The following is a 26,078-nucleotide window of genomic DNA, read 5'->3' as shown; positions in this document are numbered from 1 at the left end:
TGGCCTTTTAACGTGCACGTTAACGACGAGTTGGGAAATCTCTCGTCGTTCGAATTCAGTATTCGAGTAAGATTAGATCACAGAGACTTATCAGTTCCTCAGATCTAAAATATATCAATGTTTTCTGTTTCTGCCTTTTTTCATATTGCTTCCTTTTGACACAGGCTTCTAAAGTACCGTATATTGGTTAAGAAATGGTTTATACCCATGCATATTTCAGAACAGACTCTCGCATACTTATGACCAAGTGTTAAACAAAGTGTAGCCGAATTGACTACGGTACATTGTTATCATTTTGTGTACTTTTTTCTACAATCTATTTACCATCTCGTCACACTGTTTTCGACCTTAGTGTACATAGGGTCGATTCATTACTTCCACGTAACTTCACTGGTCATTTGTCTGATGAAGGTGATCGTGTAGTCATTAATTAAAACGTTACACTTCAATCGTCCACTGGTTGTATTATAAAAACTAATATTCTAACGTGATAGGTAAGTATATCATATCAGAGACATATATAACACATGATATATACGTCTCTAATCATATAGTGTCGCACGAGATTATCGTGTTGAATACCACAATCAATATCAGAACATCTTTGATTTAAAAAAAATATTATTAATCGTCTATCATATAACATCAAGTGCCAAGTTTCAAATTCCCGCAAGTGGCGGTGCGGAGTTGCGGTTATAGGTTACACACGTATGGCAAGCCGTTTTAACATTTAATCCTATTTCCTCTTAAGATGAAGTGTGGAATAAATTTATTTCACTTAAGTGAAATTATTTTTGTCTCAAGGTAATTAAACATCTTTTCGCATTATGATTTATTTCACTTAAGTGTAAAACTATTTCACTTAAGTGAAATAATTTTTATAAGTCTTAAGAGGTTTATTATTTCACTTAAGTTAAAATCGTTTTCACTTAAGTGAATTTAAACAAGCAGTGGGATGTATGAACACCTACCTTCTTCAACAGTTTTGGACTAATCCATTTTATTAACCAATCATTTGGTATTTTCTATCTGACCAATCAGATTCGCTTTCTCTGGTCGATTTCCCATTTTGAAATGGGGGTGGATAGCATACTGACTGTTTTATTTACCTTAAGTGGAAAAAATATCCCTTAAGTGAATGTAATTTAGCATTATGTCAGCACATATCACTTTTTCACTTAAGTGAAATTCTTTTAAACTTAAGGGAAATAAACATTATTATGCATTAGGATTTATTTCACTTAAGTGAAAAAAAAGAATCCCTTAAGTGATTTTCTCCCCCTTAAGTTGTATTAATAATTTGCATTATGTTTCATTTCCCCTTAAGTGCAATTGTTTTTCACTTAAGTGAAAAAGAATTTCACTTCAGTGAAAAAACTATCCCCTTAAGAGGAAATAGGATTAAATGTTAAAACGGCTTGCCATACTATGGCGCCAACGGGATTGGCGCTTTAAGGAATGTACACAAGCTGATCCCTTCCAATACTTCAATACAATACCGGTAACTGAGACAATTAACGATTGTACGTAAAAGGCCTACTATCAAAATAACATGTAAATAAAATTATGTCTTTCAATTCTTCAGGCTAGCTTAAATAATGACAAGAAATTCAATCTTAGTGCTGGAAACAAAAATATAATTTTGGATTTTAAACCATTTATGGACCTCATCAAAGGATATCATTGTGTAATATCTTTTATATCAGAAGATCGGGGATTTATAGAATCACTACTTTGCCGTCTGGGTCCGCTAAATGGTTCTCCCTTTTATTTGCTCCTGAAATCACGATTCAAGATTACTTTCGCGGACGCACTTACAACTGAGCTGAATTCCCAGACATGCTACTTCTCTGACACGGGATACGTTTTCTGGTCGTTATATGATATACCGGATCTCGTCGCGAATATGCAAAGTGGTCCACGTACTTTCGTCACTTGAGACCGTTCACACCAGTTATAGCAATATATTGCATTTCCATATATTTATTCTATTTAACTCGGGCGTTTAAGCATAAACACATGGAAAAGAGCTCGATCTTAATTAGAAAAAAAAAAAAAAAAACAAACAAACAAACAGAAGAGCCCATCCTTTTTTTCTGTTGATTCCGGACTATGAACAATATTCACGGGCCGTTTATTACATGTCTTTGGTAACTTCCTGGGGATTATTAAGTTAGGTAATATTTCGTCAGCTGATTGATATTACAAGTGGACAATGCGAATGACTGGATTTAAACCGTGACAGTGGATACTTCATGTTGGTTTATTGTATACGAGTCAGAAGAAAACGATTCCCGATGAAACAATGTAAAGAAACAATGATACAGGTAGGTTAGCTTATCACATAGCCGTTTGCAGATCTCTCTACTACTCTAATGTAGTGTGTGCGTGGAATTTACTGATGAATCAACGTTACTTTCACAAGCATCACTGTTACCCCTGAAAAAAACTGAGGAAGAGTTGATTTCCTGGAGCCAGTGAATGACATAAGCTTAGTAAACACTAGATTTGGATACTATCCGATAGTGAGATTTACCTCAATAGATTGAATATTATCATTATGCCATGGGTCCTGGGTTCAATTCCTAGCAGAGGCATTGGAAATAGTAACCGGTATGGCTGCTGCATAATGAGGGTATTTGGATGTCTACACGACCCTTTTCTTGCATGGGTTATGTGAAATGTTTGACTTATTAGACAAGCTAAAGATTTAACATCCCAGAAACTATAGGCCTAACAAGAATCAAAGGCTCTTGTCTGGACTTATGCTTTTTCTGTGGAACTTACCAACATTCCTGACAAGTTACAGGAATTTTCGTACAGATTTTTTGTTCGCTACCAACATTTTTGTTTCCTCTAAGGTTCCTGTCATGAAAGCTTAGTTAAGTGACAATGTTAGCAAAAAAATGACCTTGACCCATATTCAGGTCACGTGTGTTAAATTTTTTAAAGTCTTCAAATTACTAAATGGCATTGACGTATTTTAGGAGGGAAATTTAACACTGGGCAAAAGCATACTAAATAAAGAGGACACAAGCTAATGGCAAATATATCCCTATCTATAGGACACCTGTATAATGCATTGGCAGTGAGCCCTTACCTTATTAAGTATGACAAAATGAGGAAGCCCAATGTATGCAAGCTAAAATTAAGGTGGAGGGGGGGGGGGGGGAGAAATATACAATATCATTAATTGATGATGTTGAAGTATTTTGAGCTTATTGTCCGTGATTAACTCCACATGGAATTGGTCGGATTTGTTTATTTGTGCACTGAAAGACTTCTGCTTTTAAGAGTCGTTTAGTGAGTTCTCGTAAGATATTGAACCATATCTCACGGTTAGGAATGAAACAGAGGGGTTAGTAACTTTTATTTGAACAGTGGCCTGAAGTTCTACATGTGTTGCCTAATGAGTCGTTTAGTGAATTCTTGTACAGGATTGAGCTGTAGCTCACAATTAGGAAAGAGATAGGTGGGTTAGAAACATTTCATTCAAGCACAGGGCTTACATGGCTGAGTTGCACTTAGTTTTTTTTTAGCAGTAGGTGGTTGAATGTTCCTTGATGTTAGACTTTTATAAATTCATAGTTTCTAATTCATATTCTGACATATGGTTATTAGGCTAAATTGCAATTTATTAAGTTAAAGTGTTGAAATGTGATTTTGTCTAAGTTGTTATTGTCCTGTATAGAATTTTGCTAAGAGAAATATGCAAGAGAAAGTGGCAGTGGAACCTGATAAAAAATTATGCAGCAGTGTGTGGTTGGTCTCTAGCATTGCCCTCTGATGAGCAATTTTTGTTACAGTTATATACTGTATATGTCTAGTGTCCACTCACACCACCTCACTACCCGTAAGTTACAGGTACAAATGGATTTTACCTGTACACATTCTTTGTATGTATAGTCATGTGATCTATCTTTCTTTATGTTGTGTAGTTGTGCATGTACTTGTCCATGCCTTGTGCTCATGTTGTATATATGTATGTAATGTCCATAATCAACTTGACCATTACATGACTTTATATTTGCCCTCTTGTTAGCTAATTTTTGGAGGGAAAGTTCTCTTTTTGTTATGAAAGACAGAAGCACATGTACAACAGCTGTGGTGTTAGCTGGGTCTCTTATCCACCATCTGGGACACTGATATCTGTAAATGCTAGCTTCATAAAATGCAATAGTTGTTATGTGAAATCTGTATGTAAACTGATCTCAAGATCATATATTTAGGTGTGTGACCCTCCAGCCATAGTCGAGGGTCATCTACATGTTCTTAGATACGGTATTTATTCCAATAAACGCCCCGTCTCTAATAAACGCCCCCACCTGTTTTCTCAGTAAATTTCAACAACTCAGGAGTCAGGTTACAAAGCTTACCTTTTAATAAATTTTAAATTCCTGGTATCCATGAACATGAACAAATGAATTTTGGCACAAGAAAATTACACTGTCACGACATGTACACAAGTAATATCATTTTAATCCACGGTTCATTTCAATATACTGCAGGTCTAATGGCCTGGACTGCTGTATGAACTACTGACTTCACTTTCACTTTCACTTTCGCCAGTCTCGCTTTCACTCAGTTCTATTTGTGGAATAGAAGGCGCGTTCACATCACCCATTAAATTTTGCAAAACGTCATCTGCAGCTTGGACATCCTTTTCACTAAACCCCTGGAATTCCCCATCGTCAGAATCATGCTGGAAAATATGATCCTCGCTACCGTCCAGCGAATTTGTGATACCGCATTTTTTGAACGATCTTCTGATTGTGTTCGGGCTAATGCTATCCCATGCTGTCTTGACCCAAGACAACATTACAGCTTTAGATGGGGCTTTACGATTCCCTGCTTTGGTTTTCTCAATGGGCCCACTGAAACACCATTCGTCATACAACTCTCCAAGTTTTTGTTTGAAGGGTTTATTCCACGACACGTCGGCTGGCTGTAGCTTACATGTACATCCTCCGGGTATAACACAGATGTCTGAATTATATTTTTGATGAACCAGTTTTTTTAACATCTTCAGTAAGATGACCACGGAAAGCGTCCCATACTAATAAACACCTAGCTGTATTATTCACACCCCAGAGTTTTTTTAACCAAAATTTTATACTTTCCTCGTTTGCCCAGGATTTTTGTCCGGCCCTGCACATGTATACCACAATACCACTTGGTATGTCATCTTTTGGAAGGGGATGAATGCCTGGCATGTGCACAAGGGGGGGGGGGGGGGATTTTAGTCCCAGCGGCATATGCTGCCAGTGTCATCATTATTTTTTGTTTTTCGTAGCCAGTACTGTAAACTCTGACCTCCTTTTCCCCCTTTATTGCCAATGTCGATTTTCCTCGCATGTCAAACCACACCAGGGTTTCGTCCATGTTAGCGATATGGCTATCGGGGTATTCTCGTAGCGACGCATTCTTAACACGAAATTAAAAAAACTGTCAATACGATCATCAATTAATGAAACTTCATGTTGTGCCACATGCGTAGATCGCCTGAACGAAATGTTATGTCTCTTTTTGAATTTAGAAAACCATCCATATGAGGCTTTGAACAATTGACTACCATTTGCCTTATGGATACGCAGGGCCTCAAACCGCAATGCTTTCCCAGTCACTCGTATTCCGGCCTCCCGTCTGTCCTGTAGCCATCTCATCAGATTTTTGTCAATATCTTCATATCTGACATGCCTCCCACCTCCTTTACAGCGTTTAGATGTTTTAGAAAGATTTTAAAATTTTTCTTTGTTTTGACACCAGTCCCGCACTCGTTTTCTGAAAACACGAAACACTTTCGCGGCAGCATGTTTACCCTTCTCCTCTACGAAGGCGATTACTTTAAGCTTAAAAGCAGTGTCGTAATTTCGTTTTGTCCCAGACATTGTTATCAGGTATGTGGGATTTATTAAGAAACAGACTGACTTATATACCGCTGTGTTTTTTTATTTTGTTATGCAAACTAGGCCTACAAGCGATGATGAACATTGTACGTTTTTGACTGAAGCTACACAATTGACACTGTGTCATTTCATACAAGAATTCAGGTTATCAGAATGCAATTGACAACAATGTTTAAAGCTACGATGATGTTGGAATTACTGCAATATTCAAATGCATTCTTTGCTGAGTAATTCATTAGTTTGTTAAACAATGTTTTTAAGTGGCAGCCATGGCATGTCACAACCAACAAATTATAAAATTTTGTGTTCTATTAATCGCCCCCTGTCTGAAAAATTTTACGCCCCGGGGGCCTTTATTGGAATAAATACGGTATATATGATCTATACATCTCTAGATCTATACCTGTGCCTGTACATATTAGTATGCTGCAATTTTTTATTTGAAATGTTCAAGTAATGTCTTTGTAAGGTTTGTATATAAACTGTGTCAAGAAAACATCCTGCAGGTGTGGCTATTTTGTTCAGAAATACATTTAGTTACACTATACATGGTAGTAGATTAGACCCAGCAGGTAGGTTTATTATTTTGGATATGTCTATTAATACTAATAGGCTAATACTGACATGTATATATGGGCCCAACCTAGATAAACCTCAGTTTTTTGAAAACATTAGTGAAACGTTGAAAACTTGGGAAGGGTATCCTATGATTATATGTGGGAATTGGAATACAGTTCTGGACAGGGATAAGGACACTCATAATATTGTAAGAAATAACAACCCTAAATGTCAGTTAAGCATTCATAATATTATGAATAGTTTTGATCTTGTTGATCCTTGGAGGAATTTTTATCCAGAACAAAAAACTTTCACTTGGAGGCAAAAAACACCTATCTGGCAAAGCAGATTAGATTATTTTTTAACTACAAGTGATATTTTTACAAAAATTAAAGCCACGGCTATTTTTCCAGGTTACAGAACTGATCACTCGTGTATTTCTTTAGAACTAAATCTAGACAATATACAAAGAGGAAGGGGATATTGGAAGCACAACATCAAACTGTTAGGGGAAGCAGAATATGTCAGGCAGGTTAAAAACTGTATTAGTGAAACTATAGATGAGTACATCACAACTGGGGACAAACAGAATCTTGAGTTCACCACTTTTCGGATAAATGACCAATTATTATTTGAAATATTAAAAATGAAAATACGTACACTAACTATTTCTTTCTCTGTAAATAAGGTTGAGAATAGAAAAAGACAGGAGAAAGCTCTAGTGAGTGATATTATCAAATTAGAAGAAATTATTAATAAATACCCCTCTACAGACTCTCTTACAGAATTGGAAAACAAAAAACAGACATTGGAAGAAATTTGTAGGGATAAGATAAAGGGTGTTATGTTCAGATCTAAAGCATCATGGTATGAAGATGGTGAAAAATACTAATTACTTTTGCAATTTAGAAAAAAGAAATTACATTAACAAAACTATTTCTGAACTAATTACAGAGTCCGGTAATGTTCTTGATGATGTGGAGGATATTTTACAGGAGGAGGCAAACTTTTTCGGTGATCTATACAAATCTGACAGAGGGCCACAGGGTATTGATAACTCAGATTTTTTTAATCATACAGTTAAGTTGAATGAAGGACAGAAAAGGAGTTGTGAGGGATTACTGAATTTAGATGAATTGGCAAAAGCTCTTATACACATGGATAATGGGAAGAGTCCAGGGTCAGATGGGTTTGGGGCAGAATTTTACAAATTTTTTTGGCGTGATTTAGGAACTCTGCTTTGTAGGTCAGTAAATTATGCATATGAAAATGGAAAACTCTCAGACTTTCAATGTCAAGGTATTATTACATGCTTGCCAAAAGAGGGAAGGGATGAAGGTATATAAAAAATTGGAGACCCATATCGTTACTAAATGTTGATTATAAAATAGCAGCTGCTGCAATCGCAAATAGGATTAAGCCATTATTACCGGATATCATTAGCAATACTCAAACTGGGTTCATTAAGGGTAGGTTTATTGGGGAAAACACTAGACAACTTTATGATTTAATGCAGCTCTTGGAAGAAAAAAATAAGCCTGGACTATTGTATCTAATTGATTTCGAAAAAGCATTTGATTCGATAGAATGGGATTTCATTGATAAGGCCATGGAAAGTTTTTATTTCGGGGAATCTATTAGAAAATGGTTTAGAGTTTTATATAAGGATTCAAAAAGTTGTGTAATTAATAATGGTTATCTGTCAAACTTCTTCAGTCTTCACCGTGGTTGTTGCCAAGGCGACCCATTGTCACCATATATTTTTATTATAGGTGTTGAAATTTTATCAATATCTCTAAAAACTAATCCTGATGTTAAACCTCTACAGATAGGTGGTAAAACTTTCCTCATAGGTCAGTATGCAGATGATGCATATCTTTTACTAGATGGCTCAAGTCAATCATTGTATGCAACTGTTGAAGTACTAAGGTTATTTGCTGTCATATCAGGTCTGAAAATTAATGTTTTAAAATCTAATGTTTATTGGTTAGGTAGCAAAAAGTTTTCAGAACAAAAAATCTGTGAAGATCTTAACCTGTCATGGTCTACAAGGAACTTCAAACTGTTAGGAATAGTTTTCTCTCTGAACTTGGAAGATATGGAAAGATTGAACTATTCTAATAGATTAAAAGACACTGAACGTAAATTGAAATTCTGGACCAAAAGAGATCTTTCTTTACTTGGCAGAATAACAGTGGTAAAATCAATAATCATTCCTACATATGTACATATCTTCAGCTCGATCCCAAACCCGTCATCAAAAATTTTAACTCAGCTTAACAGCATACTGTATAAGTTTATATGGAATTATAAAGTTGAAAAAATTAAGAGAGATACTTTGATTGGTTTGCTTGAAGTTGGAGGCCTAAAAATGACTCATATTATTTCTTTTATCAAAAACTTGAAATTGAAATGGTTAAAAAGATTACTGGAAAATGAATCAGTACCATGGAAAACTTTAGTTCCAGATATTTTGAAACTTGATCCAAACATTGCTTTTCAGCTGAACTCACACTCTCTTGAAAATATAGGAAAACATATTAAGAACAAGTTTTGGAAAGATGTCATATTTGCCTTAGCAGAGATCCAAAATGAGTCTCATAGTCTAGAAGAATATTTAAGTGAAGATTTAATTAACCTACTACCACACAACAAAATGTACCTGGGTATCAGCTGGAAACGGTTTGGCTTTAGTAAAATAAAGGATCTTTTTCAGAATGGTAATTTAAAAAGATATCAGGATGTTCAGGATATTCCAAATTTAGGATTTTTGCAATTTTATTCTCTTGTAAACAAAATTAATCAGAGGTGGAAAGATGAATATCGAAGGAGTTTTTTGGGGGAAAATGTAGAATTGTGTAAAACTACCAATGTAATTCATAAAATAAAGACCTCTCCATGCTTGAAATTTATTTACAAAATCTTCTTGGATAAAAAGTTTATTAATCCATTCACGAGTCAGGATAAATGGAGAGCCAAATTAGATCTAAGGGAAAATTTCATATTTGATACTTATGCTTCTGTTTTTCAATATACTAGAGAAACTAAACTACAGGCCTTTCAGTATAAGATACATCACAGAATTTTACCTACTAAATCCTTTTTATTTAAAATCGATATAGAACAAGATAATTTATGTTCATTCTGCAATAGAGAGGAAGAAACAGTGGAACACATTCTATACTATTGTTATTATACAAATGAATTATTAGAAGAATTTATTATGTGGTACTCTGAAAATGATAATACCCAGAATGATCTTGTAGTAAATGCCACTGATGTAATATTTGGTAATGCAAACTTTAGTCAAAGATTAAACCACTTCCTCGTAATGTTGAAATTTCACATTTATTCATGTAAATTTAAAAATAAACTACCATCCTTCCAAGCATGTAAACTGTATTTCACTCGGGTTTTGAAAGTAGAAAAATATATTGCAAAAAAACATAATTTAGAATCAAAATTTCAAAACAAGTGGGGAATATTCACAATAATTCTAAACAATTAAAACAAATAATCCATAATGTAAGAGAATTCTCCCCATACATCATTTTCATGCATTGTGTATAATAACGTACACATTAAAATTTTTAAGATTATGTGTTCATCTATTATTTTTATTTTACACACTGTAAATAAATATGAAAGGGCTATGCAATGCAGTGTAAAAGATTTATTTAATTAGCTGTTATCATTTATATATGAGCTGTGTCAGAGGGGGCTCTAATCCAATCCATATGCAGTCAGCTCACTTTATTCATTTTCTAATCTAAAGAATTTAATATATTAATTTCCAATGGCATTGCCAGTACATTGTATATCAGGGAATGGGTGGAAGACTGTGAAGTGTGAGTGAGAAAATGAATTAGTAACTGTAATGAGCAATGATGAGTGAGTGTAAGGGAATGAATGAGGTACAAGTAAGGTAAAACTAACAGGTATTTATTCCTAACCAGATTTCATTCCATAGCCATTGTAATAAAATGAGTGTGAAAGGCTGTGTAAGTGAAATGTATGTAGTGATAGTGTGTGTGATGATAGATAGCCCTCCTGTGAGAGGACAACATGTTTGTACAGAGTCTGACCCCAGGGCCACAACCCTGGCAGACCCTCATTAATTAAGTTTCTGGGGCATTAAAATCTTCCATCTAAAAAAAAAAAAAAGAAAACATCCTGGTATGGTTACACTTTAGATAAATATTGTACATGTTGCAATCGCTGTGAAATGGGACGATGGAAAAATACACCTTTCAAAACTGATGCAACAACTACTAAAATTTCAGCGACATTTTTATCAGCACACTTTAAGAGATATATCTCGAATGTCTGTATCCTGATGATTAGACTAAGCATACACAGTATCTTAAAGAAGAGAAATACAATTCATAATCTATATAGATCTATATGTAAATTTAATGATCAACATATATTTTGATAAACGTCAGAGCTGGTTTATATATATATTTTGGCTGTTGATGGTGAATATGTAGGTAAGTGTCTTTTTTATTCAGCAAGTTGTATATACTTATTTAAAACTGTAGTAGTACAGACCAGGTTTGCTGTGTTTCTGAATGATAAATTTAAACATGCAATGTAAAACATGTGAATGGTTTCAGTTTGTTTATAAATTAATTTGACATGTGTGTAGTAATATCAGTTTAGTTTGTTGGTAAATAATCTGGAATTGTGGTATTTGAAATATCCATATGGACATGTTTACTCACAAATTTCTGATTTTAGATACATTTTTACCTTTGAATTGATTTATAAATAAAGAATTCCTTATATGGACAATACTAAAAATGAACAATTTCAAATATGATTTTGAAAATGTAATAGCATCAAAACTTGAAAATACATATATAATCTGTATCATTACAGAACACATTAAATATTGATCTCAAACATTTTCTGTATTACATAGCTTATGGAGAGATAGGTAAATGGGTTAGAGCATGTAGGTAACCTCAGGTGAAGATAAAGGTGTGTTGCTCAAAACTTTGTACCCTAGGTGATTTCTTTTTCTTTCGAAGCCGATAAACAGACTGGTCTGCGATTATGTGGTTGTGTCCTTGGGAAAGGCACTTTACTTTGATTACCCTGGACGGCTTGTGACTGGCCACATGTATGTTGATCAATGAGGTAGCTACTAGCTACTGTGGAGAGACCCCCATTATAATGAGAAGCTGTTTACAAGGCAATAAACCATGCAAATGAACAAATTTAAGGACGCTATGAATGTGTTATGTATATGCATGTATTGCTGTGAGCAGTATATACATGTCTGATACCTGATGATACAAAATGAATAAACTATCTATATCCTTAATAAAAAAGAGCACACTCGGTGATAACAACCTCTAGTAATCTAATATATGGCCATGACCTTCAAAATCATGGGCGATGTGTGTTTTAATGGGTCGTCAGATAAAAAGACCATATTATCGATTACATTGTGGTTACCATATTTGTATGTATTTATGTTCTATGGTATGTTTAAACATTATTCTGACTATATTAGATCCAGAAACTGATTCTGGATGTTTAAGTACTGAGCAAGATTCAATAGATATCGGGTGATTCCTGCATTTCCAAGATTTTACTGGGTCAGTCTGATCCTAGCGCAAATATCAGGTTTACCTGATGAAACCAGGTGGGTGGGTGATACTGTACACTTGACCCACAGTTCAGTTCAGATAACAAAGTGTAGAGAGATATGTTATGTGACAAATGTGCTATTATGAAAATGATGCAGTTAAATACGTCAGTCCAGTCTGGAAACAGGTACACTTCTAGACCAGATGTGTGAGATGACCGTATGCATATAAATATATACATGTATGTACTGATATGTAAAACATTACAGGATATACATATATAATTAGCCCAACCTGAGACATACCTGGAATATTTATGTAGAATTCAGGACTGTAGTTTGGTAATAATTTTAAACAGTACGGTTTGAATTATCTAACATAGTTTTCTAAGGTCTGCGGAATCGTGCCTGCTTTTAAAAATCTGACAGATCTGTGATCACTTGATATTATTGTCTTTGTTTTATGGATTGTTTTCCACAGTGTTATCATTGTTTTTCCAGACTCCACAAATCTTTAGATTTCAGTTAAAGGATTCTGACAACAATTTTTCATAATTTCATATTTTAACTGAAAGCGATGCTATATAGTAATTCTCCAGATCCAGTCTTGGTGCTCACACAAATGACTCGGGAGCTTATTCCATCTCATTTAACGTAATCTTTTGAAATGTTTTATTCCAGATGCTTAGAAGAAATCACAGATTTTTTAAAGGCAGACAAAAGATGTTTTATTTGTGGACTTGCAAATCTACAGTGTTGTAATAAATTTGAGAAACATGGAGAAAAGTGATACAAAAATTGCTACCAATGGTGTTCATTCCAATTTGGATGACAACAGCGAAGACAAAGGCGACAATGATGATGTGATACCAAGAAAATCTTCATTATGGATGACGATGAAGGACAAGATCCGTGTTGGAGATAAAAACGCAACCCCACTGAATTGGAGACATGTCTTCTTGGTCTTTGTTTCATTAGTAAGCATGTTTTGTGTTACAAAGATATCTCAATTATTTTCCGAATAACTACAAGAATGCATCGTAAGTTATGTCATGAAACCCTTAATGCCAGGTATCAGGTTAGATTTCTTACATAATGTCATTTATATGAAATGTTAACAAAGTCTGGTGTCTTGGTGGGCACTTATCACAATTCTGTGTCAGAAACATTTTTCATTTTGGTTTTTTTTGTAGAGTTTGAATGAATTTTGATTGTTTTTTCCAGTTTTGCAGTGCTGTTAGTTTGACTTTCCTGTTTCCTTTCCTGCCAGAAATGATCGTGGTAAGTTTTATCATATAATGGTCAGTTACTGTTAAATATCTAGGTAATTACTGTCCTTCAATAAAAGTCTAGTGGACAGAGATTACTTATTATTATTAATCATTAATCTCAATATCTGACGACTTTCTACCAAGCCAAGGTTTATTGATTTGTTAACAACCAGACCAGTGTTACAATACTACATTTGTGTGGTAAATAAAATGGTGCTACGATGATATCCTTCGTCAGAGATTTTATAAAATGATGTAGCTGATCAGGTGGTTTGATGTAAATTAGAAAAAATAAAAAGTTTATAGCTGTACTTGTCTGGTAATAAACCATGATCTGATGACAAGCCAACTAACAGCTGATATAGTTCCAGTAGAAATGCCTGAAAATTGCATTCATCTTTTTCCTGTTAAAAATCCAAATCACTCAATGTTTACATATAAGTAGTTTTGTAGGCTTACTGCTGAACACGTTAGATTACGTATTCAGTGATGGATATATAGCGGTTTAATCAGCTGCCATAGAGTAATACACTGTATAAGTTTGAAGGGTAATACTTCTGTGTATTGTTGTGTAGGAATAAATCAAGTCCAGTTTACTTGTATCAGTGTAGTTAATACATTTATACCTACAATGAGGATTGTATCAGTGTAGTTAATACATTTATACCTACAATGAGGATTGATAATTATACCCATGGTAGGGCTTTCTTTTATACTTAATAACAGATAGAGGTCAGATGGGTAAACCATCTTTAGCTAGATAGGATGGAACAAACAAGTGTTATATAAGTAACATAGGTTACTGGTATATAGATGAATATTGCTACATTGCTTACATATAATCTACGTGGCTTCACTTACGCTGACTTGTGCAATAGTAATTAGTTAACTAATGTAGCATTAGCCGTATATTGCTGGTAAAGTGTAAGTTGATATCTGATCGCTCAACCTTATCATAACCTAGGAATGGTATACATGACAAATTTCTAACTATACATTCATCTTTCTTAACTAAATTACTTTATAAAATTACATGGTTCATGAGATATAAGGGAAGTATTATCAGATAAACAGGCAAATGATTTTGGTAAAAAATCTTCCCATGTCTTGAAATCTCTTGCAGATTAAATACTGTATAATGTACGTACATAATGTATTAAATTTTTACTGTTTCTTTTATCAAAATATCACTAAATAATGTCACCAGATGCAATACAGCTGTTACTTACAAATAACATCTTTTTAACGACAGGAAACTGTTGTATCATCTCACAAATCAATAAATGCATGTTTTGATTGAGTAGGATTATATTAAAGTATATTAAAAGAATATTTTGAATCCAATGAAAAGAATCGATGAAAGCATCTATGTCTGTACCCTTATTTTTCTTTTATGATAAATCCTTTTTGAAAATAAATTGTAACATTTGACTCTGATAAGCTTTATTATAATTTTGTTCTGTGACAGGGGTTTGGTTATGAAGAAGAGGACAAGGGATACTATGCTGGTTTGGTGGCATCTGCTGTATTTGCGGGGAGAGCTTTTGGAAGGTCAGTAACTGTCTGGGATGGAAGTGTGGAAGTTTGTTATGTGACAATAGCATTTCTAGTAGAAAATTAACAGTTAAAGCTACATCTGTTGAATCATCTGCATTAATAGAATAGAATTTCTTATAACACAACCAGTAGAAGATTAGAGTGTGACGTTTCGATGACTACATGGTCACCTTCATCGGACAAATAACCAATGTGGAGAGTTCTAGTACTAGCGTACATTATGAGTTGTGTACAAGATGGTAAGGAATCAACTGATAGTGAGATGAGGTGGTAAACAGATTATAGACAGTAAAAACACAAGATTATAACAATATGTTGTTGTCAATTCAGCTACCATCTCAAACACTACTACTGGTTGTGTTATAAGGACTTTTATTCCAACTTGTAGAAAATGTTCTGCATTAATGTTTTTGGTCTTTCTACACAAGTCACATTTTTTCTTGTACATTTTTTTTTATTAAAAATGATTGGAAGGCGGTGTCCAAGGTAAACTACTGGCCCATCCTTTGGGTAGAATGTCACTATCATCTAACTTTACAAAAATTCTGCTGTGATTTCATTAACAGTTATTTCTGGGGCTGGTTGTCAGACAGATATGGACGACGCCCAGTTATGATGATCACTATATTTGGAAATGGATTTTTCTCTTTCGTGTTTGGGTTTACCTACAATCTCCCAATGGCTATCATTTCCCGCTTCCTGACTGGACTTGCTAATGGTAAGCAGCTCAGAAATGAAATTAACAGAAATGTATTGGCACTTAATATCAGTCCTAAATGGCCAGGAACATCTGCTATCAGACCTTAGATTGATCACATTCTGTATTTAATATTTTCATCATCTCTTTTACTTCTGGGAAAAATGATGAAATTTTGAAGTTATCTTTCTTTCAAATTTTGTTATTATGTTACGAAAGAGGTATCCTCTTTAGAATCATCATGATATGAATAAAATTTGATCAAATTTCAGGTAATAGGTTTTTATTAAATACAAATAATATGTTGCAGAAAGGTATTCACAGAGTTGTTTGATCTTAGCAACTTCTAATGTGTCATTTTGTAGGTACGGTGGGGACGGCTAAAACTGTTCTGTATGAGATCTGTGACAACACTAACCAGGCCCTGGGGATGTCGATCATTTCTGTGGCCTGGGGAGCAGGGATCGTCCTTGGTCCTACTGCTGGGGGTGAGTATACGCTGGTTAAATGTATCAATCATGGCAACTGTGGCAGGGGGGGGGTTTTGGAATGAGGACATAACAGGCCATATTAATAGGGTAGAGAACCCTGCCTTAGTTTTCCAAGGTGGGAAAAATCGTCATACATGTGCCCAGTAGGGAGACATATTCTAGTACTGAATAAACAGTAAAATGAAAATCTATCCCATACCGTCAATGTAATTTGTAATTTCTTGGAATTTCAATCACAGCTAACCAGTCCGCAGTAGGAAATACATAAATGTTGACAATACTCACACCTCAGTATAAAGAACTGACTAATTTTGGTGATCTGGTGTAGGGCTTTGATAAACAAATAGCTGTTTGTTCTTTTTAGTGGATAGCTTTTCTGGATGTGAATGCTTCATTTAAAGAACATTTTATGAAAATTATAAGGGTAAATTCTGTTCAGATAGAATCAAACAGCTTACAAGCTTTTTTTCAACATATTTTGCTTTTTTAAAACATATTCCAAATGATCAAAACTCTCTAAAGCATTGATTTCAATAAGAAAAATCAGGAAAACCTGTGTTTTGCTGTCCCTGGCTAAATGATCATATTCTTTCTATAACATATACAACCAGTTCTGATCCACTGTGCACTATATCTGAGATAGCTGGTTGTGAAATCAATCCAAAATTTTATTTTTCTCCACAGGACTTCTTGCTTCTCCCGTGAAACGTTACCCACAATCCTTCTCAGCTGATGGCGTGTTTGGAACGTTCCCGTATCTTCTCCCAAGCATGATCATTTTCATCATTTGTGTACTGGTGGACATCTTGGATTTCTTCATGCTTCCAGAGACTCTTAATTCAAAGTAAGTAGATCTGAGTTTGTAAAGTTCTTGTAAAGTTTGACACTCGTGATCTGATAGTTTGTCTTTTATTTTCATTAGTAATACACTTTTGATATGCCAAGGAAACTGTTTCATCCTGAAAATGGCACTGCCATTGCCGGAATACATATGCCACATACATTTTTGCTGTATTTGGTAGTGACCGAAAACAGCTGTAATTTAGCGTGTGTAGTAATTCAACAGAATCACTCTCTGAATTTACTTAAATATTATGTTAGAAATATACATAGTTGTTGAAATAAGTGATTTTACATGTTGTAATGAACATGTTGATCTATGAAAATCCATAAAGTCACTGTTATATCAGATGAAGTTTGGAACTATATTGCCAGAGGCTTGCCACTTTTGTCATTATCACTTTCGCCAAAAATACAGCTTAGCTTTTAAGATGCTAATCGTGTGTTCCCTAAGAAAAGGTTAGAATTGATTCATTATTTTTCTGGTGTTGAAAAGTACTACTGTTCACTTAGGTATCTTTTGTACAGTATTGAAAAAAATATTTGTATGTCATGAACCAATTTTAAATATTTCCCATGTTTTTTCTACTCATAGAAAGAACACAAATGATAGGAGTACAGAGGAAGAAGAGGCTTTGACTGCCCTTACAAATGACTCGTCAAAACTACCAGATGGATACAATGAAGATTACTCACAACCAAAAATAGCTTTGTCAGTAGAGAATCTACACTGTGAAGCTGAAGCTGGGACCTACTTATTTCAGAAAGAGGCTCAGACAGGACACCAAGGAATTCTGGGAGAGGAACTTCGACAAATGTTATCACTTGACCACAGGAAAAAAAGTCTGTCTTTGTGTCATCTGCCAGTAGATTTGCTGAAAAATAAGGAAAATTTTGTTGTTGATATGGCACAGATTTCAAAATCAAGTCATGAATTGAGCATATCAAGAAGTCAAAGTACTCATGATAATAGTAACAATGTACATTTGTCAAAGGGTGTGGAAGATTCTTGTAATGGAGAGATACAACAGGAGGGGAGTAAAAAGGAACAGCCTTCTGGATGCTTAAGTGCTATAAAAAACACAAACTTAGTGACACTTTTCAGGTAAATTTTTGTCATCTTTTAGAAGGTTTTGATTGTTATTTTGCCATGTTTTTCTAGAAAAGCAGATTTTATACGAAAACAAAGAGAGCTAGAATCAAGTAAAGTCTAGAAATGTAAGTTTGATAACTCTTAAATAAATAAGAAAATGAAGATAGCATACATCCTTAATACATATCATGAATTTATCAAAAAGGAAATAACCAGTTATTTTTAAGTTTGCCTTTTACAGAATGGGAGATGTTCGACAAGCTGTCATGGTTTACACAGTTTTCTCATTTGGCATGATCGGGTTTGAGGAAATCTTCACTGTCTGGGCTTCCACAGAACACAGATTTGGTGAGTACAGATACAAACCTACAGTATTAACTAAATATAGTTCAAACATCTTCAATTAATTTTCGATTTATTTACTGCTCAGTATACTTTTTTCTAATTGGTCATAGTTATCATCATCATAAATGATTTTATTATGATTTATATATTAACATAGATCAGGGAATAATTCTCCTAAATAAAGTATCCTTGGTACATGTGTTGTTTCATTTTTTTGTTCAGATGGGTTAAACTATGCCCCAGATAGGATTGGAGCAGTGATCGGGATATCATCTTTACCTCTACTAGTGCTTAATCTCTTTCTGTTTCCCTTCCTGGCCCACAAGTTTGGTCTGAAAAAAGTAGGTACAACCATAAAAATGCTTGGTTTTATTATAGTTGTATATAGAAACAAAACTTTGCTCTGATAAAATTATTTTCAATTTGATTGAAATTATAATACTTAATGTGAAGAATAAAAACATGTTTGTAAAAATTATATGGGTGATATTGCGGTTGATTTTAAAACGATTGGATTTTGAAGCTACACTTTCTTGAATTGCTGGTTTCAGACCTTCGCTGGTTGTACCTTGGTGCTTATGGTGGTAGTAACTGTGATGCCAATGTTACATCTTCTACAAAACCAGTAAGTATGTCCTTTGTATCTGTAAATATAACTGATACAAAACAATTCCATAAAAAAATCCCAGACAAGCAAGAAACAAAGCTAGATAGTAGCTTTAAAAATCCCCCGCCCCCAAGGCATTGACGTTTGATCACTGAAACACAACAGTGTTCAAAGTCTGTAAAAGAATGAAGGTGCTAGGTGCTTACATTGAATCTGTACGGAACATGACGGACATGGTTGGCAATGCTTTGTGACACCATCCCCCTATTTTATAGTTATAGACTTAAAAACACCTTGAATATCCAGATGCTTATTTCAAAAGTACACCAAGTCTGTTAAATGATAAGGACTTTTCTAGTAAAATATTTGCTTGATTTAAGGGCTCTAAAATAAAACATTTGTAGCCATTGTTTGGTTTTCCTATCTATTACTTCTATGCAAACTGTCAGTTAAAGTCAGAGTTGGTTCTCATGAATAAAATTAGGGGATAGATGTTTCAATGGAATAGCCCTAACATGAAATCACACCAGAATTTATTATTAAAAGACACCGATATTTGATAATATTGAAGAGTTAATTATTGGTAATGAAAGACTGAAAGCTTCAGAAATCACCACTGTTACATGTTCACTTTTCTGGAAAAAGTCACATTCACAGATTTGTGTGGACAAGAATTAAAAAAAAAAATTTCATGTGAGTTGTACTTAAAATCATATCTTCACAATGTTTTGTTTCTTATGCAGAGACACAGTGCTGATGGTTTTGGTCGTAATGATCTTGCTCCCACAGAAGCTTCTCACTGCATGTTGTTTTAGTGCCTCTTCTTTATTTGTCAACAATTCTGCCCCACCCAATCGGGCCGGAGCTGTCAATGGCATCGCTATGACAATGACAGCTTTTGCAAGGTGAGATCTTGGCATTCACATTTTATGAAATGAAGCACAATGTGTTGGTGGTTATAAATTGTATGTATTTTACAGTACTAGCGAAACAAGCTATTTCAAACTGGAGGGCTTGGAGAGGAAGCCCCATATGGTCATGCAGGTGTCTGGACATGATAAAAGAGAGTAATTGTTTAAACAAAGAAGCATGTAGGTTTTACACATTGGATAGCCACTACAGCTTGCATTCCTCCCCTGGTATAGTGGTTCATCTTGTATGTAATTATCCAGCAAAAGGAATTGATACAGTATTTCTAATCATTTGTTGCCCTTGAGACCTGAATTTTCAGTAAAACAAAACAACTAAGGTTTGCTATATTCCTATTTATAAATCCCAATTTTCTTGGCCTCTGTTTCATGAATCTTTCTTAACTTAAGGAATATTCCTTAACTTAGAATTTCCCATAGGAAAGCATTGTACTTGTTAAGGAAATTCCTCAAAATTGAAGTTTTTCTATAACTTATGTAATGTTTTTCTATGGTAGATAAGATTTCCATAAGTAAGTATGATTCGTGAAACTTGAGCCTGGACTGATCCATTAATCTGGTTGTTAGTGTATCACATATTCATTCTTGTTACAGGTCACTTGCTCCGGCTGTAGGAGGAAGCATATTTGCATGGTCTATTGGATATGGTGCCGAGAAGTTGGGACCACCATTTGATGTCAACCTCTCGTTCTTTTTCTTTGGCTTTGTCCTCTGGATGATGGTAGTTTACAGCATCTTTATCAACGACAAGTTAAATACGCAGAAAAAATAATCTGACATTAATCATCATGTTAATGGTGTTGTTTGTTGTTGCTATCTTCAATAAGAAATTGTTACTGTATGTCTTATTAGAGAACACATGGAGTGATAAAATGTTCATATTTATGTCTTATGGAGTTTTCTTATAATATTACCAGTATCATAATTGGTTATATTTTTTGACATCTTTTATTTTATCCTATTTCAAATCAAAGTGAAGAAATGGAACAAGTGGCACAGTCTACAGTACTAAGATCTATCCTTGTAACAGCATCATGTTTATGTATTTATGCAAGAAAAACAAGAATGGGGATATCACATTTTATGCTGGCCATCGACAATTTTATTTGTAAAACCTTGATTTTGACTTGCATATTGATATTGATGTGATTTTGAGAACAAAAGTTTAGCATATTGTATCAAAGAAAAAACTGTTGTAGTCTCACAGGGTACAGACCAGACAACTTTTTGTGTTCATATATACATGTAGACTAGAATATTTTAACATTTTGTGTTTGTGTCATAATTAAGATGAAAGTTATACATACAGTTTATACGTAGTAGAAATGTTATATGACTGAGAAAATCCCTCTTCTATGATTGGTCTAGAGATCAAACACAGGTCTTGACAAAATGACGATTTCCTGCAATTTCATAGCAAATTGATATCCTAGACTAAAAATAGTAACAGGGAATTTCCATGATATGATGATCTCATCACAAACTGTTAAGGAAGCCTGAAAACTGACTTTTTTTCATTATAATCTGGACATTTTAAATGTCTTGCCATATAACAGTTATCAATTTATTTTAGGTCAGTAAATGGAATGGCCCACCAAGGGGATTATCACCTGAAGGTTATCAAATTCTTCTATTAACAAAACAAGCCTTATGTAATTCTTTATTCTTTTTATGGAAAATATTAAAAGGGATTTGTTTTAATGCATTGATAAAATATCAGTTTATATATTTTTAAAATTTGTTCTTGGTTATGATATCTGTACTATACTTTGTGCTCTTATTTTCATATAAGTGGGTAACATATTTTTGTCAGTGCTTCGAAAAGATCTTTTTGTTTTTGTTATTGTCAGAGCATTATAACATGATATTTGTTGGGAAATCAAAAGTAGATGGAATATAGTTGTTAATGGAAAAAGTTTCATTATCTCTGTAAATATCAGATAATAATTTTAGGGTGAAAACATGTTTGTGTTAGAGTGTTCTTTGTTAAACTGTTGTTGTTGTTGTTGTTGTTCTCTAGACTGTTGTTTACACTGTATTACTAGTCTAAATAATGCTGTGCTCATAACATTTCCATGTAACTATTCAAAAGTAGTTTTGTGTGAACTCCTAATGGTGCTTGTAATTCAGATTACAAACAATATACCTGTGAATCTCTGATATTCCTTTCTGTTGAGGGTATTCTAAAAAGATGAAGTGTTTTTAGAAATTAGGTGTTGTTTCCTTGAGATAGAAGCAATGCCCTCCACAGAAAATGAAATTTATTCTGATACATTATATGTATAGAGAATTGCTTTTCAATTAGAGTAATATATGACCACATGCTTGTTATGTGACCCTATTTGTGCAGGCCATACCCAAAAATATACAATTTTTTATGTATTTTATGTAATCATCTGCCGGAACAATATTTTCATGTTAAAGATGAGGAGGTTTTATTGGGCTGACAAAAGTTTTGAAAAAAGATAGCCCTCAATGAAAAATGGTAATAAGGTCATTTGTGAAATTGAAATAATTAAAAGATGAAGTAAATACATGACTTGATATATCTTTATATGATCTACTTCATGCAAAATGATCATTTACTGCCTAAATTATTGAGATAGAAATGATTAATTTGATATGTTTTTAAACATACTTAATGACATATCAAATTATTTCTTATTGTATGCAAAAAAATTCTACATGTACCCGTACCAACAAACCAAAGAAATAGACAGTCAGGAAATTTTTTGGTAAATTTTTTCAGAAAATATTTATTTAATGTCATTTTTGGATAAAGGTATTATCTCAACTGTGACATCATTATCTGTCTTATATTTCTCTGTGATTTCACAATAAATCAACAGTGATGTTTCACCTGAATGTCATGATACATGTACAAGATAATGATTTTTTTTTTAAAAATCCTGACAACTTTATCATGATATGATGATTGCATACTTCCTGTGTTTTTTCGTAACAATCAAGTAATACACCTATCCGTCCACAATTTTTCAAACAAGTATTGTCTCATTTTAGAAAATGCCAAATTCTTCCCATTTAGGCAGAAATTTTTCAATGTATAACAGCTTTGAACCAAATATTTGTTAAATCTTTTATAATACTAAGTTAATACAGTTATTGTTTTAATGTTACACATATTGTTTTAATATCAAATACAGTTTACCCCGGGTAAATATTTCTTAGGCCTTGTAACAAATGTCATTTTCATATTTAAACATTAGTCATTTCTATTGATTACATTTTCTTAATATAATTTGTTTTTGGTAATTTTATCTCATAGCAATTAACAACATGCACAGGAAGAATTCAAAAGAGAAACCTAATTTGGATTCGTAGAATTTGAGTAACCACTTTACCATTAAAAGAGGATTTATCTTTACTATTTTACTGGCACATGTGAAAAATTAAAATGTGGTACGTTAGACATCAGGGATATCATATTTTATGTTAAACTCCTGATGTACCAATAGCTGTTTTTGTTGTGACCTCTGAATTTTGTTAAAAGTTATCTCCCTTACAAGTATATGCACGCATTCAATCATATCATTATTTGAATCATGGATTTTTGTGACAAACAACTTCATTACAAAAATTACATTCAGGAAATAAATAGAAATCAATTTCCTTTCTGTAAATTGTTTTGATTAGAATTTTATTCTCATGAAATGATGCAGAAAATAAATTATACAAGAAATTTATATAATTGATTTTGAGTGTCCTATAACCTGTGTGATTGTGAAAAATCATTAATATGTAAATGTAATACTATAATAATCATAATATATATTATGATATGATATGTAATTATTATTTGTATGTGATGAAATTTTATGTAGTGTACCTCACTAGTTTCCATTCCATTATACATGGTCATATCGGTGAGTTGAGGAATTATTTACCATTGTACCTGGTAAGAACAGGGTCATGATATCTGTTATCTTTGGCACTTTTTCAGGATTTTTAAGGACATACTTTGTAACATACAATTGATGACGATTTTCACCTAAAAGTTTCTATATCCATTGCAATATCCATGATGAAATTTTTAACCTTTTTTTGTGAATTGAGGATGGTTGAAAGTAATGACTGGATTTTGAAATAAACTATAATGAAAAGAAAATGAAATCACATGATTGTTGTTTTAAATAATTTGAAAAAAAGGAGATAAATTATGTTGGAATATTGAAAATTTGCCTTTATTTTATTAGATGGGTTATGGCTATTATTGATATTCTAATAATATTAAGAAATTAGTGATAACATGTAGTTCAACTGTAAATTTCTGTCACTTGTTCAAGAAAATTGTGAATGATCTCACTTTTACTAGTCCTGTAATTGCAGGAGATGTCATTGAGAGCTGTGTTAGTGTAGTAAATTTATCCACCAATAAGTCCTCGTCTGGTAATAAACCCACACGTACCCCATACTACTTTTGGACTGGAGGGTCTTCAGTTTATTTCAGTAAATCTGCCAGTCTGCAGTGTAAGATTATGGCCCCTAACTGAATATTTTTTTGGAAATAATGTACATATATATTGTTTTTACTTATTAATGATGGCATATTTTATTTTTAGAACAAACATTACTAAATTTAAGTAACATTGCAAAAAGTTTTAAAACTGGAGATCTCAACTTTTGAGGTCATCTGACCCAATGACCTTTATCCATTGTTTTTTTGTCTGTTATCATCACCTTCCAGAGTGCGCCATATGCCACTTTTCACATTTTTAAGGTCTTCCCAAGTTTCACTATTGTCAGTCATACTTCAGTATGGCTGCCATCTTCAAAAACACATTTTAAGCTTCTTTTCAAATTCCACTAGTGTTGCTAGTAGATAATAAGCAAGGACAGGAGAAGCCATCAAAGTGTTATTTTTCTGCCTTATCCACAATTCAGTATTGCAGTTATAGTGGCCATTTTGTAACAATCACTGTTTCTCAGGACAATGCCTATTTTAATCTTCTCAAGCTTTAAGGATGGGATTAAGCGAAAAACTGAAATGATACCGAGATGGTCATTATCAAATGAAATTTTTTCTGGGGGGGGGGGATTTGGAGAAATTGAAATAAGAAGTGTTTTTTTGCCTTTACTACTAAAATATTCTAAACTGCTTTAATCATTTTGTAACTGATCCTACTATGACTATGTATAGGTCTTTATAGTCAGATGCCTTTACAGGCACATGGGCCTCTTGTTTTGTAAAGTTTTTGTTTAGAAATTTAAAAGTATAATATCTATTGCTGTGCTGCAGAAATACTAACAAATAATATCTTTTTGCCCTCCAATTCCTCACCCTACCATTACTCCTTACTCGGATGGGAAGCCAATCTCTATTGAGTGGAACGAAGGGAAATAACTCTGGGAAACAGAATAGTCTCTACCTCCTGCTAGGCCGAGATTGTTTGTTATTAGCCTGGACTTATTGAACGATAAAAAATGTATGGTTTATAAGTATTTAGTTTTACTTTTTTGTCTTGAAATGTTGAGTTTACACTTGTTATCAACTTAAGAAAAACTTTATTTTTTTGTCTTTAGTTTGTTATGATATATACACAGGTGACAGTCATATTTCTATAACTTTATTTTTTTGTCTTTAGTTTGTTATGATATATACACAGGTGACAGTCATATTTCTATAAGGAATATTTAACTATAATATCAATATGCCTAGTTCCTGTGATATTCATTCATGTTATGTAATGTTGAAACGTTTAAATAATGAATATTTCAGATTGGAACGAAATATTTCAATGTGGGCCAAATAGTAATATTCTTATTATATTTTGTTAATGAATAATGTTTGATTTGTGTTTATATTCCCTGATCAGGGATAACATTTTTAATCAGTGATGAGGTTTAACAATCAATTTTGGGGGGCGGGGAATGTGAATATATTTGGTTAACTCTAAGATTGAAATCCTGAGGTTCATACCAGCATGAATGTGCCAAAAGGTTATGAACATCACAAAAACAGTCATAAAGGTTCTTATTGGGGTTAAAAGGTCAATAAGTGAAAATGGGAATCAACATGAAATATTAGGGATGAGGAAGGTCAGGTCACTTTAAGGATATAGTCTAATAGAGTTCATTATGGAGTTTGAAGATTCTGTTGTGGTTTAAGCATATCATGTCTGCGTATTTGTTACTCAATTTATTTCTCAACTACTTTTGGCAAGAGGTTT

At 33.5% G+C, this 26,078-nt stretch overlaps 1 protein-coding gene across 1 annotated transcript; it reads left to right on the top strand.

Moving 5' to 3' along the window:
- The first annotated feature begins 2,230 nt into the window (after positions 1–2,230).
- LOC132544938 (uncharacterized) lies at positions 2,231–22,611 on the top strand. Its single transcript, XM_060208600.1, has 13 exons — positions 2,231–2,327; positions 12,742–13,037; positions 13,285–13,341; positions 14,800–14,882; positions 15,455–15,606; positions 15,951–16,073; positions 16,761–16,920; positions 17,512–18,021; positions 18,251–18,357; positions 18,577–18,695; positions 18,906–18,979; positions 19,705–19,866; positions 20,485–22,611. The coding sequence occupies exons 2-13, from the start codon at positions 12,837–12,839 to the stop codon at positions 20,660–20,662; spliced, it is 1,926 nt and encodes a 641-aa protein (XP_060064583.1). The 5' UTR covers positions 2,231–2,327; positions 12,742–12,836; the 3' UTR covers positions 20,663–22,611.
- The last annotated feature ends 3,467 nt before the right edge of the window (positions 22,612–26,078 follow it).

Source organism: Ylistrum balloti, unplaced genomic scaffold, assembly GCF_031769215.1.
Source record: "Ylistrum balloti isolate Yb309-2 unplaced genomic scaffold, AGI_CSIRO_Ybal_v1 Utg369816, whole genome shotgun sequence".
Classification (NCBI taxonomy): domain Eukaryota; kingdom Metazoa; phylum Mollusca; class Bivalvia; order Pectinida; family Pectinidae; genus Ylistrum; species Ylistrum balloti.
The sequence above is the reverse complement of the archived record's forward strand: the minus strand, read 5'-3'. Positions and strand labels throughout refer to the sequence as shown.

Coding starts and splice junctions, on each gene's coding strand:
- LOC132544938 (XM_060208600.1), top strand. CDS start 12,837: ATGGAGAAAAGTGATACAAAAATTGCTACCAATGGTGTTCATTCCAAT. Junction 14,883..15,454: donor GCGGGGAGAGCTTTTGGAAG/GTCAGTAACTGT, acceptor TTTCATTAACAG/TTATTTCTGGGGCTGGTTGT. Junction 18,696..18,905: donor ACAAGTTTGGTCTGAAAAAA/GTAGGTACAACC, acceptor TGCTGGTTTCAG/ACCTTCGCTGGTTGTACCTT.